Source organism: Aptenodytes forsteri, unplaced genomic scaffold (assembly GCF_000699145.1).
Source record: "Aptenodytes forsteri isolate BGI_AS27 unplaced genomic scaffold, ASM69914v1 Scaffold15, whole genome shotgun sequence".
NCBI lineage: Eukaryota > Metazoa > Chordata > Aves > Sphenisciformes > Spheniscidae > Aptenodytes > Aptenodytes forsteri.
The window spans coordinates 7,414,005-7,431,156 of NW_008795129.1; the positions used below are offsets into that span (position 1 = coordinate 7,414,005).

At 37.9% G+C, this 17,152-nt stretch overlaps 1 protein-coding gene across 3 annotated transcripts in view; it reads right to left on the reverse strand.

The window, feature by feature from the left end:
• Nucleotides 1–3,720: 3,720 nt before the first annotated feature.
• PANK1 (pantothenate kinase 1) overlaps nt 3,721–17,152 on the reverse strand; it is a 51,291-nt gene continuing 37,859 nt past the window's right edge. For 2 of the 3 annotated variants that reach the window (XM_009277753.2, XM_009277754.1), the window contains 5 exons: nt 14,382–14,635; nt 11,941–12,117; nt 11,406–11,529; nt 5,911–6,036; nt 3,721–5,265 (listed from right to left, as the gene is read on the reverse strand). In XM_009277753.2, coding sequence (XP_009276028.1) covers nt 5,206–5,265; nt 5,911–6,036; nt 11,406–11,529; nt 11,941–12,117; nt 14,382–14,635 — 741 coding nt within the window. In that variant the 3' untranslated portion in view covers nt 3,721–5,205. Of the gene's footprint in view, nt 5,266–5,910; nt 6,037–11,405; nt 11,530–11,940; nt 12,118–14,381; nt 14,636–15,437; nt 15,502–17,152 lie in introns of those variants that run through there. The other variant, XM_019471735.1, reaches the window with a different exon arrangement.

Below are 17,152 nucleotides of genomic sequence, written 5' to 3' on the forward strand. Positions count from 1 at the left end.
ATTTGCTGTTTTCAGTACAACATGATGCCATTCCAGGCTGTTTGCCCTCCTTCATTGCCTTACATCAAACCTTTAACTTGGTGCTTCGTAGCTGCATCTACAGTGTTTAGAAATAGGCAGGACCAAAGCACTCTGCTCTGGGGTCTCCGCTGGCTGCACCGCCCTGCCATTTGTAAGCAGCATGGGGTTTACCTCAGGGGAAGCTGCAGGAGGCTGCTGACCCCTTGCTGCAACCAGCTGCTTTGCACAGCTGCACACAACAGAGCAAATTGCTGAAGGCCAGCAGAAAAGAGCTGTGTTTCTGCCAATACGATAGAACTGGTTTTGATGTAAAAAAAAACCAAAACAAAACAAACCCCATTCGGAGGCCAGTACATCCCCTACTGTGTCTCTCACGTACTGAGACAAGCAACGTTTGAGACCAAGCTATTGCCTGCACTAGACAGCACATCTGCATCTAAGATAGCGACCTAACACTTCAGCACAGCTCGCTGGGTACTTCCTCCAGGGGTGCTCGACCCAAGTAATAACCATTAACTGCTTCAGCTCACAACCAGCCAGCCGCACCCTTCCTTCACCTCTGGGTTTGGAAAACACGCTGCCTGCCGTTCTGTCATACAACCTGACCTCTGTCACCCGTCTCATACTGATTGCACTAACAAAGAGCTAGTTTACTGCTTACCCTGCAGTGCCCTTCCCACCTTGTCCATGTCACCCCAGAAACCTCTAAAGGTGATGCTGCCATGTCCCTTTCCCAGGCTCACTAGCTTCCCCTCTTGTGAGCCTCAGCTTTTCTTCACTCATTTCTTTTCCATCTCTCCAAGTGCCAGAACCTCCTCTCGCTTGAAGTGAATCTCAATTCCCAAGGCAGTTGACAAGTTCTCTTAACTTTTACAATTAGAACCACAAGTTTTATATGGCTTCTTTTTGTTGGGATTTTTTGGGGGGAGGCAGTAGGGGAGGTTTGAAAAACAGACTTATTGCACAGCCCCCACACCTTTTTTCTCTCCAAAAACTCTAATAATCATGCAACTCCTACGTTCCAATCAGCACCAGTAATACTTAAAGAATCAGAAACCGGATTGTTTTTAAGTTTAAACAAGCATTTATTTTCCAGGACATCTTAGAGATCAGATGTCCTCTACCTCCCAGGTTCTGAGAGGTAGCAAGACACAAAACAGACTGTGGTCTTTTTCATAGCCTGTATTTCACTTACTCCCAAATTCAAAGACACCTTGTACTTTAAAAACAGATCCCAGTGGAAGAATTCATCCAACTGGAAACGATCGTGTATGTTTATTTTGTCATCAGTTCAACCCCATATGGTTTTCCCATCTCTAAAATTCTGCTGTGTCCTGCCAAAAATCACTTGCAAGTATCTTGTGATGGCGTAACGGGAACATAAGCGCTGATAACAGTGAAACACCAGGACACCTTTGCTGAGGTTGGAATGCACTGCAAACACCCCACTTGTCCTAGAAGTCAGATTCTTGTACTGCCCCCACACACCCCATACTAGTCTTCTCTATCAAATCTGATCAAGTAAATACTGTATCTTAGTCATCTCTTACTCTTCAGCCAGCATTAGCAATTTTTCCCCAACAACTTAGTTCAAAAACTTTACTTTAAAACATAGACCCTTCTTCCTACGTGATGTAATTAGACTGTCTGTGAAAACCATTAAAAACTGGGGTTTCTCGGCGGGGGGGAGAGAATGAGGAGAGTAGCATGTGTTTCAACAAGAACAAGTGTTCGAGTCCAAAAGAAGCAGAACTTGGCACGAGCCAGCACAACTGAAAGCAAGGAATTCCACTCATTCTGCTCCAACTTACCTCAGTAATTACCTGAGGTAGGTTTCTGAACATGTTTCAGAAAGAGAAGCTAGATTAACACAGCCTAGCTCATTAAGAGACCTCATCAATTTATACCAAAACAAGTACTTTGAATACATACTAAATCTGCAAACTCACTGATCTTCCTTAGGGAAGTCTGCTCCTTCACCCTCACCATTCTCAAAACAAAAAGATCCAAGGATCTGGGTATTTCTAGGTTCTCGATACAACTCTTCCATAGCAGTGCAACAGAGCTTTTCTTGCTCAAACTTCCAGTCTGTACCAGTTATATATAGTAAAGGTTCATCTATATAGTCAAGTAACACTCTTGAACTGTTTTCAGACTCTTTAGATACCTCTGGAGGAGGAAGTGGGACAAAGAACCCTCCCATCAGATGACTGTAGACAGCAACTGGATACAAAACATAACCAGAAAAAATTCAAGACAACAGCGATGCTCTTAGAACAGCCCCAAAGTGCTCCCCTCTATGGCAAAAATATTGGAACAGTGCTAGAAATCAATCACACCGTCATTTGTCCATTACCTTAATTACAGAGGAGGTACATGGGAGGAAAACAAAAGTTGGGATTAGCAAAGGCAGGCAAAGCCTAAAGGTGAAGCAGCAAATTACAGTATTAGCAGATTCATATGATGGCGCTGGTGGGGAAGGAGAAAAAAAGTCAACTGTAGGTTTCAAGGTAACAAATATTTTTGCAGTAGGCTTTTCTCCCTCAGGAAAGGAAGAATTTAACTTACAATGTCATTTTCCTCTTACACCGACCTCCTCTAATTTCTCCTACTTAGTGACTTCTCATAACTCTTCATCCTATTAATTTAGTTTGCTAATATTTTTCCCAACCAAACGTACTCATTTGTGTAGTATGTACTTCAGGGTATTTTTTTTTTTTCCAGTCTTTTAACTATGGCAACTTACCTATGAAGCATTTTAAATTTCAAATCAGCATTTTGAAGTTGAAGTTTTACTTTGTGCTTCTCTTAGAACTGCTGTGATCAACTTAACTGGCAGTCCCTGGAATCTTACAGCTAATATTAGGGCTACCAGAATTGCGCTTTCCTTCTTCAACCACACAGCCTCAATTTGTGCATCTTTCATAGTCAATATGTATTTTCCTGAATGGTTTCAATTTTTTTTTTTTTTTGAGGACTAGAGGATTTACCCGCTACGGTTTCAATATTTTTTTTTTTTTTGAGGACTAGAGGATTTTAATCTTAAAGGAAGTGCTATTTCTTATTTTTTTACTTAACATTATATTCTTCTTTCACGTAACTATAAATGCTAAGAATGCAAGAACACCCAAGTGACAGATGTTCCCATATCAAATTCCCTTCAAAAATTGACCATGGAGAAAAAGATGGAATCTTTCTCTGAAACCAACAAATCCACCCCACAAATTGCCCCGAGCTCCACCGCTTTAGCAAAGCATATTTATATTGTCGATGCTATGCTTCCCTCTACGGTTTATCATAAGAAGTGCAGTTACCTCTTAACATTCTGAAGTCTTCCTTAAAAAAACCCAACATATAAACCAATCTTTAGTTGCAGGCAAAACTTAGTAAATAAACTCAATGAAAGTTTCATTTTGTTCATGAAAAATTAAGAGGCACTGAGCAGAACTATCCCCACTTACCTCAAGCTCAGTATTACATGAGATATCAACTACAACATGCTAATTGTCTCACGTTGTAGTTTACAGTCTAGGAAAAAGTCAGCTTCAAGCAGGCAGAAAGCTGCAAAGACCAAAGCAATGTAACAAAGAGTAAAAAGCCACCAAGAACCAAAGAATTATCATGGAAATAACTAGTCATGTGTCACAAAACGGTGTTATGTATTTCATATAATTGATTTCAAGAAATGAATTCCACAGATACATTAAAACCGTCAAAACAGTAGTGGTCTTTATTTCCATCAGACAAGTTAACACTTCGGTTAATATGAATTTATTTCAACATTTGGGAGATACGGAAATTAATGACTATTAAAAAAGTGAAATAAAGCCCCTTCCAAAAAGATATTGGATAATACGTGTCTGAATTTTATACTGTCCCTCTGATGAGCCCTTTACATTATGTGACATCACATACAGTTTTGCAAGACAAAATATTTTATGGACTGTTTTTCAGCCTCTGATTTGTGAGCCCTCATGGTGTCAAAGAAAAGCAAGTTTATACATGCTATGCAACAACCTAAGTACATAGATTTCAAAGGGGTCTCAATTCAACTGGAAAAAAAAAAAATCTAGAGAGGTCCACAAATAAAGGTAGAAAATACTGTATTGGAATAAACACTCAAATCTTAGTGTCCTGGAGGGAAAGTTAACATTAGTTTAAAACCAGAAAATACATTAGCCAGTATTTTTCTAATTTTAGAAACTGGGCTTTGAATAATGCAGCTATCAGTTGTTTTTGATTAAGATCAAGTTAAAAATTCCAGACTACAGAAAAGTCTTCAAAGAAATGAAAACAAATCTCCTCCCTTTGTCATCTAACGCCAAGTATGTACCATATAAATAACATCTGTACTACAGAACTCTTCATACAGATCGGAGATTTTCAACAGAAACAGGATTTCATTTCAGTGTTAAGCCAATAACTAAAATTTTAGTTTGCATCTTGTTTAAAGTTTTTAATATAGAGGAGAATTAGTCCTGCAAAACCAGTTAGCAGTCTGTTCCTGTTGCAAGTCACGACTGCTGAAAAATTACAATCTTAACCCCCCTGGCCAAGTTTTCTCGCAGTCTTGCCAAGAAACCCATGTAGTCACAGAAAGCTTGTGTTTTTTTTTTTTTTTTTGTTGGGGGGGCGGGAAGGAGGGGCAGGGGGGTGTTAAATAAAAAAGTGTCTCATCTAATGAGGAAAGGAAAGGCAAAAAGATCAATGACTAGTTTTCACAGTAAAATGCATCAGCTTTGTAGTTTCATTTGAAACCAAGAACAAATCATGAGACGTCATGAAAATAAGATAAAAAAATCTCCTAGAGTGATTACTAAATGAAGTTAAAATTACCACACTAATCAGTAAACCCCAGAAGAAAAGCAGATGCCTCATATCACAGGTCCTACATTAAACAGTATCCACTTTTTAAAATAAATCCATAAAATCTGGATGTTTGGCCACTTTGCACATTTTTCCCCTAAAAAATACAGTGTACAGAAAAAAAAAAATCTTGTTATTCCCAGTATGAATTCTGAAGTAGAAGCTCAAAACCCAGAAGTTAAAGATCAGCTAAAAGGATTTTAAATTATTTACAAATCCAGCAGGTAAAACTACCATAATGGCTTCATTTCCATCCTTGTAGTGGCTTTCGCTCTTCTCCAGCAGCATCTGCAGTAGGAATCTCTTCAGACAGCTTCATCACTGGTCATCTGTCATTTTGAGCAATTCTAGAAGAGCCCCAACAGCTCCAAAATAACCCTTTAAACAAGGCAAAGGCAAAAGCAAAACAAAACCAATCAAATTCCAAAATAAGACATAAGCATGAGCATGTAAAGTCTTCAGTTCTGTTCAGGCAATTAAAAGACCTTTCTTATAAGATTAGCCCTGCTGTGCCAAGTATTTGCTATATCTGAATTATGATTTAACATGATCTTGTTTAGGTCCAAGAAAGGACCTTATACTGGGAGAAATCTTACACAGCCAAAACTGTCAAAAAAGAAGAAATTACAGAACAACTATAATGATGCTGTATTGAGGCAGGGCAGTTTCCATTATGAACATTCATCTGACAGTCACCTCAAAATTATGCTTACAAAAATCAATTCTAGTTGAGGTTTATATACCAGACCACGCAAACGAACATTGTTGGTACTAGGGTCAGAAAGCAAAAATAAGATTTGCAGCGTTTAGCAACAAATACCACAAGATTAGTGATCAAGCCAGGGAGTTAACACGGGATATTTTCAAATGAATTTGTAATGAAATTATATTTATGCAGAACTTAGTTTGTGCATTCACTTCAAAGGAATGGCATTGAAATTCTCCCTTTTAACTTCACCAAGTCAAGAACCACAAGATTTTTGTACTTACAAATAAAAGTAAGTTCAACATATATTTCTTTACCTCATGTTCCAAAAACAGAGCTTTCAGCTGTCCCTTGGACCAATAATCCATATGATATGCTAGCACCTTCATAGAAATCATATTAATTCTGAGAAAGTTGCCAACAAATACCACCTTGTCGATATTCTGTAAAATTGAAAAGCAGACCAGCAAAAATTATATTCAGCTACATTATTTGCCTCATTGAACACGTACTTCTGCCTCCTCTATAAAGTTAAATGGGAATTTTGGGTTACATTTAAATTCTCCAGACTGAAAAGTAAAAAAAAAAAATAATTGCAGCAAGGAAAAAAAAAGAAAAAAGTGTTATTCCAAAGAAAGTGAGAGGCTGATATCACAGATGGTGAACATTTGCTTAAAAGCCCAGGACCTTCCCAACATGAACAGGATTATGAGTCTATTGTTGGGGGTTTTTTTGGGTTGTTTTTTTTAAATTGTATATGATGTGACTGCACTGAAGACATCTTTTCCCCCTGCTTGTTAAATGAAGCAACTTTCCAGAGATCACTATGATTATTAAATCCAGATGGAGAACCTCTGAAGCGTATCTGAGAAGGATTACGTTAGAGATGGGAAGAAGCATCTTTCATTATCTATTATCTGGACTGTGGTTCCATTTTCAAAAAGCAAACAAAAGATGGCCAACGTGATACTTGACACGTATGGTATTCCTTTGTTTCAAAGCTCACTTGAATTCATTTTTCATACAGAAGCTTGATTTTTGAACAATCAGCATTATGCTGTCAGTGAGAAAGCCACACACTATCCTTACTTGTGTGCACATCAGTGCATGTAAGCAACAGTTCTGGTGCTTAAACAATGCCCGTAACTATCTTACCAAGCCCAGTTTTGCCTGTTATGCACAATAATGCACTTGCATTTTGAATCGGTGTACCATATGATGTTCACCATACACCAGAATTGGTCTAGAAGATTCAGTAGGAGGCCAAATCCTGCAGACACAAGCTTTTACAGGAGTCTTGAAGGAGCCCTAGAAATGTATCTTCAAGAGTCCTCTGCTGAAAATTACCAGCAAAAATCTGCATAAAGGCTAGAATTACCAAGTGTGACCTCTCTAGAGTCATACAGCTCTATAAAGCCCAACACTTGGTTCTGCAGCAATTACTTTGCTACAGACCGCAGTTTTGTCGTGTCCGTACTGTGCATGTGACATACCACAGAGAACATCCTCACCTGAATACTCAGTATTGGAGAGTGCTGATACCCAGATGCAATAATTCATTTATCCAGTCTCTGATGACTGAGTTACATGCCTGATCGTCCTCAAACCAAACACATCAACACAAACTTTATTTAAATAATTCAGGTTTATAGTCATCTATCCCCTTAGACTCTGCAGTCACGTCAGCATGCATTCATACTCATTCCTAGGAATTATATGGCTGAAAATAAGAACTTCTCAAATTTCAAAAGGCTGCTATTAAACATGGCCAAGAGCACTTTGCACCCTCTGACAAGGCAGTTTTGTCTCTGAAGTAATTTCTGACAAAGGAGGGACAAACATGTAACTAATTAATTTCCTGTAATGCAATACCATCAAATGGATTAGAATCTACATTTGAATTTCATTTTCATGAAATTGGGGTTATTTTGCTGAACATACACACGAAGCTACTGTTACCAGAAATTCAAGCAAGTAGTATCTAACACTGAGTATAAAAATTACTGAAAATTTTAAATCTAAAAATACTAGTCATATCTACTAGAATAGCGGAGTGTCTATCAACATGCAAAGTTCATATCAATTTTATTTTTCAGCATTCCTTGACTTGACAAGGTTAAAAATTATGTTAAAGATGTAAAGTTTCCTAGATTTTTGAAGTGAACTAAAAACAGCTTTAGCATTTTTCAGGAGTCGGAAAAATGAAGAAATGCTACTTTTATCTCTTAAGGGAGTCTCGCCAACTTACTTTTAAATTGTTCACTCCTGAAACATTCAAAGCTGAAAGACAGAAGTCTTAAACTGATGAAGGGATGGTGATGAAATGCTTACTTAAGCTAACCAAATCACAACATCCTGGAAAAGACATGCACTCTTCCACTCTGTGGGGTCTTGCTAAATTGTTCAACTACCCTGCAGTAGAAAGCTATAGTATAGCTTCAATATAGTATATATAGTATATACACATTTGCCAATTTAATTGAATATGGGAATCTATAGCAAAGATGCAATAAAAAAAATTGTGCACATATTTTTGCAAGAAGCCTTGTTCAGATGCAACGAAATTGGGGTTTTGCTGAACATACACACGAAGCTACTGTTACCAGAAATTCAAGCAAGTAGTATCTAACACTGAGTATAAAAATTACTGAAAATTTTAAATCTAAAAATACTAGTCATATCTACTAGAATAGCGGAGTGTCTATCAACATGCAAAGTTCATATCAATTTTATTTTTCAGCATTCCTTGACTTGACAAGGTTAAAAATTATGTTAAAGATGTAAAGTTTCCTAGATTTTTGAAGTGAACTAAAAACAGCTTTAGCATTTTTCAGGAGTCGGAAAAATGAAGAAATGCTACTTTTATCTCTTAAGGGAGTCTCGCCAACTTACTTTTAAATTGTTCACTCCTGAAACATTCAAAGCTGAAAGACAGAAGTCTTAAACTGATGAAGGGATGGTGATGAAATGCTTACTTAAGCTAACCAAATCACAACATCCTGGAAAAGACATGCACTCTTCCACTCTGTGGGGTCTTGCTAAATTGTTCAACTACCCTGCAGTAGAAAGCTATAGTATAGCTTCAATATAGTATATATAGTATATACACATTTGCCAATTTAATTGAATATGGGAATCTATAGCAAAGATGCAATAAAAAAAATTGTGCACATATTTTTGCAAGAAGCCTTGTTCAGATGCAACTTACATGTTCTGCTAGTAGTAAAAGTATAAACCAGGGAGACTGGTTTCCTTTATGCAGTTCTGCTGTGCCTAGGACAGACTGCTTCAAATGATGTGTAGCCAAATGGTTCCAGACTATGGAATTTTTCTACCCTACTGCCAACTTTGTGCAAGCAAACTTTGCTTTGAAGTTCTGCAGACAGAATATTTCATTTATTCCCCAGCCTCATTTTTTCCTGCACACATGCAAGTCATTTTCAACACAGCAATAAAGCTGACTTCAGGGCATAAACTGATTTTGTCAAAGAACCTAGAAGTGAGCTTCACCATATCCCTAATCTAATACATACAAACTCATACACAAAACAATATATCATATTCAACTTTTTTTAAGCTCTTATTTGGGCATTTCATTCATGAAGCTTAGTGAGAGTCAGAGCTGTATCTCCCAAAGGCAATTTAAGTGTCTAGATTATTTAGCAGAACGACAGCATTACTTTTTTCCCCTGAGAGCAAGCTATCTGGAGATTAGCTGACTTGCAATGATCTATCATGTCTGAAATCTTTTTTAATAATATGTAAAGCTACTAAATGAAGGGGTTTTTTTTCTTCTAAAGCTACAAAATAAATTTAGTTCTGTTGGAGAAATTCTACTTTGACATTGAGTGGGAAATGAAGAATACTTCACACATCAATCCACATTCCTCCACGAAATTCTGTGGATCGTGTCCAGTTTTTGAGTAAGCCTGCCCACAAAACAAAGATGTTAGGAACTTCTTCACAATGACTCAGAAGCATTAGTTTCATTAGTAGCCTATTTCCTCCTCTGAATGCATCGCATATGGTTCCCTGCCGCAACTCTCCATGCTTTGATAGCCCTGTACAATGCTGCTTGAACTCCATGCCACAAGGCAACACTGTAAAGAAGCTGAAAGCAAAGAGAACACTGAAAGAGAATCATCCTGACTGAAAGAGTCAAATTGCAAAAAAAATAATGTCTGTAGCCACTTTTCACGATGAAGGGAGGTTGTCAGTGGTATTTGATAGGGGCATACGCTGAGACTTGTGCTGTTCAACATACTTTAAAAGTGCTCTAGAAAGGGATATTAGCAACAAACATAACATTTATTGGCATACAAAGTTATTCAGGAGAGTCAGAATAAAAAATGAACAGCATAGCAATGCTGAAGAGACTTACACCCAGTGACTGACGAATAAAATGACAGATGAAGTTTAAATTTAAAAAAAATGAAATTACACAAATGGAAGAGGGAAGAGAGACAGACTTCAGTATTCAGACACAATGATAGGCTCCAAATTAGCCACCACCACTCAAGAAAGACCGTGGAGGGACTGTGGATGGTTTCTAAAAAAAAGGAGCTCCATGCTCACAAAAATAAAATATTAAGAACTGTTAGTAAAGGAACTCAGAACATGAAATTTATCAATATGCCATTACAAAAATTCATTGTGCAACCACACTCTGAATACTGCGTGAAGATCTGATCATTCTGTCTCAAAATTGGAGCCATAGAAAGATTAAAAAGACAAAATGAAACAGTGGAAAAGAGACACAGAGTGTCTTCCGTAGGAGAGGAGACTAAGTATTAGGACTTTCTGTCTTGGAAAGACCAAGAGAGAGATGTGGTAAAGATTTATTAAAAAACAAAACCAAAACCCACCAAAAGCACCAGTGATTAATTATTTGCTATTTCTCATAATGCAAAAAGCTAGATAGGACCCCATAAAGTAATCAGATGGCAGTTTGGTGAGTTTTTTGGTTTTCTTTTGTTGTGGTTTTTTTTTTTTGCAGGTGTGTGGGTGTGTTGTTGATAAAAAAAGCAGCACTTCTAACCACAGAATGCTGTGGAGCTAAAAAACATTAATGTATTAAAAAAAGATTAGATAAATTCATTGAGAGCAGACAAAAGACATTAGCTACCATGTAATAGTAAAGGAGGAAATTCACAGCTCAAAACAAGTGTCTAAATGTTTGGGGTTTTGGGGTTTTTTTTAAACTGCTGGAAGCTGGAAAGGTGTATGAATGGAACAATCCATCCATAGTTATCATGCCTAAAGAAAAGAATGTAACAAGCATCTGATGGGAGTTTGAGGCAGGATAATGAACTATATTTTTCTTCTCTCTGACCCAATACAATGGATCTTATATCTATCAAAACATTTAACACAATACACAGTTTGAACCCATCATGCTATGGAAACAAGCCAAGCAAAATACTATTTTAAAAAAAAATCTGTCATGGTATAGTAAGATCTGTTAATAACTACGAGGTAATGGAGAGTATTAATTTGGATTACAAAGGTGTCAATATCTACATGTTACAGCTTGAGAGCAACCAAACAGCTCTAGGCATCAATGGTTCAAGGAGATCTTTACAGTCAGCTTTCCTCCCCCCTTCCCTACCTTTGAAGCTTAAAGTACCTTACACTTTGCATCAAAGCACACACATAACGCAAATCACAAGAGTTAGGACCCAACATTAAAAATATGCATATTTACCAAGGCCAGTTACACACCTACTATACCAGCAATTTGCATTTTTGTATTCGATAATCTTACTACGTTGTTTCTAAAGGTTTTAAGCTTATAGTAAATATGCTGTCTTACCTCATTCAATGCACACATACGAGCAATAGAACCTATGTTGTTGGTGATGGTGACCAAAGTAGCTCTGGCCAAGTCCTCTTTACTGATGGAATCTCTCTTTTCTTTACTCATCATATGGCCAAAGCTGCGTAAGGAAGATTATTCCTTTTAATATGAGTTATTTCAGAGCGCTAAAAGCCTTTAGAAATTTTATCATTTAATAAGCTTTGCTCGGATTTGATATCCGTCAATTTGAGACAGATTTGAACATGTGAAAAGGGCTCTCATTGGAAAAGCAGAACAATGAACAAAGACACTTCTTCTAAAAAACTGTAATTTAAATGGAAGCAGACTATATCAAGCACTGCTTATACCTGTTTAAAAAAAAAAAAAGAGTAAGAAGTAGGTGAGAGATCTAAGGACAGACCACATGATACATTCAGAGTGACATTTCCACATGGACATAGTACACAGTCCAGGGATTACGCACTCAGTTCAGCATGCACAGTAAATTTCCCAAGGAACTCCTTAAAAACAGCTCACTTAATACACGTACCTTGAGGCTACAGCAGACCCTTGAAGGCCAAACCGCTCATAGTCTCCTCCATAAATATCTTTCACCAGCTTATCCACATTGGTGCTGTCTCCTTTTGCGGCCATTTCTAGTGCTTCTTCAAACGTCTCACAGCCAGTCAGCAGACAGCACAGGCCCAGGAACGTTCCTCCTCCAAGACTAGAAAAAGCACAGTTCCTTCAGACCAGCAGCTTGAACCACCTTTTACCACAGCTCTTCAGACTCCCAGTTTTAACATGGTCTACACAGCTACCAACTATATCTTGCAACTCCTCCCTCAGAGAAGCAAAGACAGGCACCCTAAATTGAGTTTCTATTTAACACAAATGTCATCCAGCATGGTTTTAACTGAACCACTCTTAAGTCTTTAATATTTAAATAGGAGAAATGATGCTAAATAAAGGGTTAGCTGAGAATAAGGTCCAATCCAACACCGCAGGTGTCAGTTTGCTATTTGTAGCACTCTAGCAAGTTTTCCTTGTGCAAGAATAATTAGCCAGGAGATCACTTAAGTCAGTGATCAAAGCTAAATATCTATGCAGGGGCAGGCAGCCAAGACAGATCTTGTCCCCCCTGGCCCATGGCGGGAAGCAGTCTGGTTGGTTCCTGTTCACAGCAAGGCAAGCATCAGCCCTGAATGACTCAGCTCTCCAAAGAGCTCTGAGCAAGGAGCAGCCACTTTAATATCTTGCACGGGCTCAAGTACAATATTTACTGACTATATAAATTTAGCAGGGAGTATTTGACTGTGCATAACAGGTTGCTAACTCATTTCATTAAAATTCTACTTTGGACTCCTCAGTCTTCACAGACATGAACTTCAACTTACAAAGCTCTAAATCCTTCCTCATTCTTTCTTAACCCTTGAGAAAGTTAGCTTATTTGCACTGATTGCAGTCACACCGATCAGAGCCACTGTAAACAAGAGGATCAGTGAGACACCACACTTGCACTTCACAAAAAAGCACAGGAGGTCAGACAGGAACACCATTCAGTCAGTGCTCTTGGATTATTAGGCAAGTTTTTCAGAACACATCTAGCAGCACTGCAATACATTCAGTATCTGAACAGTAGGAAGCTCTGCACACCATCCACAAGACAGTATCGATTTCATCACCTATAATAAGTCAGCAACCCACTGCAGTCACGTTTTTCCTTTCACAGTGGAAAGGATCAGAAGCACATCTACAGATATCAAAAGGGCTATGCCTGAAAAACAAGCAGAATTGCAAGAAAACCAATACCTTTTCCATTCAACTTGCGTTCATCTGTACTGTATACAGAAAAATGGCTCATGGCTACCATTGTGGCAAAGATATGCTCTAGGTAAGGCAACAGAAGACACATACACAGTCATGTGCAGTATACAGGAGAAACTTTGCACTGAAGAACAGAATGCAGCTTTGGAAAGGACTATAGCAAATCCAAAAAGCTTCTTTGGTTGTTGTTTTGGAAGGGGATTTTTTTAGGTTTCTGGTTTGGCAGTGTTTTTGTTTTTAAGACTACTGAAAATGAAGTATATATCCATTTATTTGGCACGTATGAGGAAAAAGGGATAGATTTATTGGTATTTTTACTACTAGTCTGGATGGACACATTTGTAACTAAAGTGATTTCCTGTAAGTAAGCACTGTTGCCACATCTATACAGTAAACTTAAACATGCCTCAGGCTGTTTTTTGGCCTTGAGAACGAAATTCTGCATCCACACTACTGAACTCCTGAATTCCTAAACAGAGCAGTCACATCTAAATCTCCTACTGAACATAGGCCAGAGACCATTTCAACTCAGCTGTACCCTACAAATCATTTCAGAGAGCACTAGCTAACCCAGGCTGAAATCACGCTGAGGACAAAGTAAGAATACAGACAATCAGATTCTATTCTTTACACACTGGCATTCTTTGATTTACCAGCATGGTCCAAAGACTAGTACAATCAGTGAGGAAACAAGACATCTAGTGAGATTCCTCTGCCAAAATCCAGTAGTAGCAGGTAATTCTACAAAGTTTTCCTATATCCTGGATACATCCTAACTACTAAGCAAGAGGTTTTTGTTTAGCCCAAACGTTTTTATTTCACTGCTCTGGCTGTTCTGGGGGATCAAAGCAGGGGAGAGAAGATTCATTTACTGGGACAGCTTTATTTTGGTAATTCACAGCAAGAGATAAGAAGTAGGTAAGAACACCAAGAAGAGACTAAGGCAGCTCTAAAGTTGAATGGATCAATGATTTCCCTGATGTAGACTCCCTCTCTGAAGGAATCCTAGGATATTTCCAGCCTTGCTACTGGTGGGCTTTTAAAAGAAATAGGAAGAGAAGCACAATTTGGGGCTGCACCTACTAGTCACACTGTCTGGTTTTATCTGTTCAATTATTAAGGAGAAAAGAAAATATAATTAAAAGAACATAGAATTAAATTTACCTGGATCCTGTGACTCTCTTATAGTTGTCCTTAGAATACACAGCTAGAATGCTGACCCCTGAGCCTATGTTAACCAGCAGCATAGGATATGGATTATCAAGGCAGTAAGGCTTTTTCTGGCACTGTTCAGGATCTGTAGGATTTTCAAAATAATAGCACTCTGGTTGGCCATTGAAACCAACAGAATCAACATAAAGGAGGCCCTGGATCAAACAGTCCAATTCATCCAGTTTATGGAGTTGTAGATCAGCAATCTGGAAAAGAACAACAAGAAATTAATAAACAAACATCTCCTAGTGTAATACAACCCTGAGAAGGACAAAAGGCTCCGCTTTGATCACTTTAATAGTAACACATTATGCTATTTAAACAGTACAAAGATCTGTCTAAGCATGAAGTCCAAAATAAAAGCAGTTTGCTATCTGCCTGACAATGGGTACCTCCCAAAACAATGATGTGCTGCGCAGTAATGTCATTGAGTTCCTTTGCCTTTGAGATATTCCCTGCTCTGCAAGCAGGAAACATTTCCCCCCCTCAGCATTCTGAAGCAATAAATTTCTTTCCCCTCATCCCCATCCCAAGAGGAGCTGCATTCTGCAGCTTTTGGACAGTATCTGACACATGCCTGCACAGCAGCAGTCCTCAGGATGCAAAGCGCTTTAACTCATCATCCAACTACATTTCCCAGCAATTTAATGAAATATTCAATAGAAGCGTTCAGATCAAGAAACTTCAGTTAAAGAACAAGATAGTTAAAGCCTTACAAAGTGCACATGCTTATGTTAATATGCATTAAATATGCAGTGGATTATGCTTAAAGGATTTGCATTTTTTTAGTATATGTCACCAGTAATCCGAGAGAGCTATTTCTTTAAGTCATAATAAGCACTTTAAAATGCCTCATGAAAAATAGGGTATTCCCAATGTTTGGTGAAAAACAATAGTAAAAAACCCAAACAAAAATATTGTCAGGCCCATGCCCCCAGCAAAATGTTCATAAAAATATAACTAACAGAAGGCAGAAAAACAATTTTAAGAGCTTAAAAAGGACATTACCTCTGAGATCTCACAAGTCACCCATGACTGTACTTAAACAGACATGTCTACTTGCCATAGCATTCTGTTTACTAGAATTAGAAGTCACACCGCTTTCTTGAAATAGGATACAGTGACAATCTGCAGAAAGTCTCCTTTCCAGATGACATTGAGCTTAGACTTGTGTTAGGGAGAAAAAAAAATAGTAAAGTTGCCTGTCCAAACCCTGAGGTCATTTGCACCCTCACACCTGCAAAGTAGGTCTTACCTAACTCCACTTTCTAGCAGAAAAAGTAACAGGGTATTAGGAACAAAAGGGAGTTATACAGCACAGAACTGGTTCTCAAACATTTGCATATTGCAGGATGTTTTTATAACAGCTAATGGAGAAGATTTACAAGGCTAACTACCTCCTATTTTTAATTCTGGAAGCTATATTAAGCCACTATAAAGAGCAAACATATTTCTGTGGAACGGGCATGGCCAACAGGTTACGTTCTTTTGAGCTATTTAAATCTCTCCCCTCAAGTTTTTTCTCTACTTGTACATAGCTCTAACTTGCCTTAACTGAAAGCCATTCTACTCTTTGGGTCTGCCCTTTTGTTATACTTGCTAGTCCTCAAAGCCTGGAACTAGAGAAACGAAATAAGACCAAAAAAACCCAAACCATCAGTCTCAAAGACCTCAATATAGATCCAGTTATTCATAGGACAAGAAAGACAGGTGAAGATAATTTCTTCTTTTTTCAGTATTTCCTCCTGTAACTTTTGCAATCTCTTCATATTTTTTTCTTGGTTACCACATGGCTACACAAATTACAATTACAGAAATGCAGCATAAGAGACTTGAACCATTTAGCCAGCAAATAAAAAGAACAAATACAAATCGGGAGAAAAGGTTTTTAAAGAAATGTTACAAAAATCTTAAGACTACTTTGCAAGTATCTTGGATTTCAGCAATTTCTTGCTGTTAAACTGAGAGGAAAAGCTCCAGTCAAGAGATATACAATACAAGGCATTAACATAATAAATGCTTCATGCACTCTTTCTCACAATGGACATTGCATGGAGCCCACTAAGTCATGACTCGTTAGAGGATTTATTTATTTTGTTAAAATCCAACTAACATTGCACATAGCTAGTCAAAATAAGGAAAGATTCTATACTAACCATGATCTTTCTCCAGGTTATGTGCTGTACAGTCTCAATTTCCTCATCTTACTGTATAAGCTAGATGCGGCATGACCAAACACGATCTAACACAGGTACAGCATGGACAAACAAACACGCTATGAACCAGAAGCCTGCTATACAAAGACAAGTCATTAGCAGATTTACGGCCCCTACTATCAAAACCTCTATTCTCCCATAAGCCAAATACCCAGCCACAAGCTGCTTTTGTCTCATCCTTGTTACACTTTTATAAACAGGTAAGCACCAGTGAGAGACCATGCAAGACATGAGCAAGCAATATAAATCTAAGAGTAAAACACTTCTGGCATCAGTGCAAAAACACAGATAAAATCCTTGTTTCTACAAACTCTCCAGTCAGCCCACCAATTTTGTAAGGACAGAACAAAAGAAACTAATCAAAGGTTCTTTTTCAAGCACTAAGCATAAAAGTTTTATTAGGTCCAGCCCTCCACGCATAAAAGACATACTAGAATTTGCTTTGCTTTTTATAGCTCTGTGCTATATTTAACAGCTGATATACTGTAAGCAGAAAAGCCCTATTAC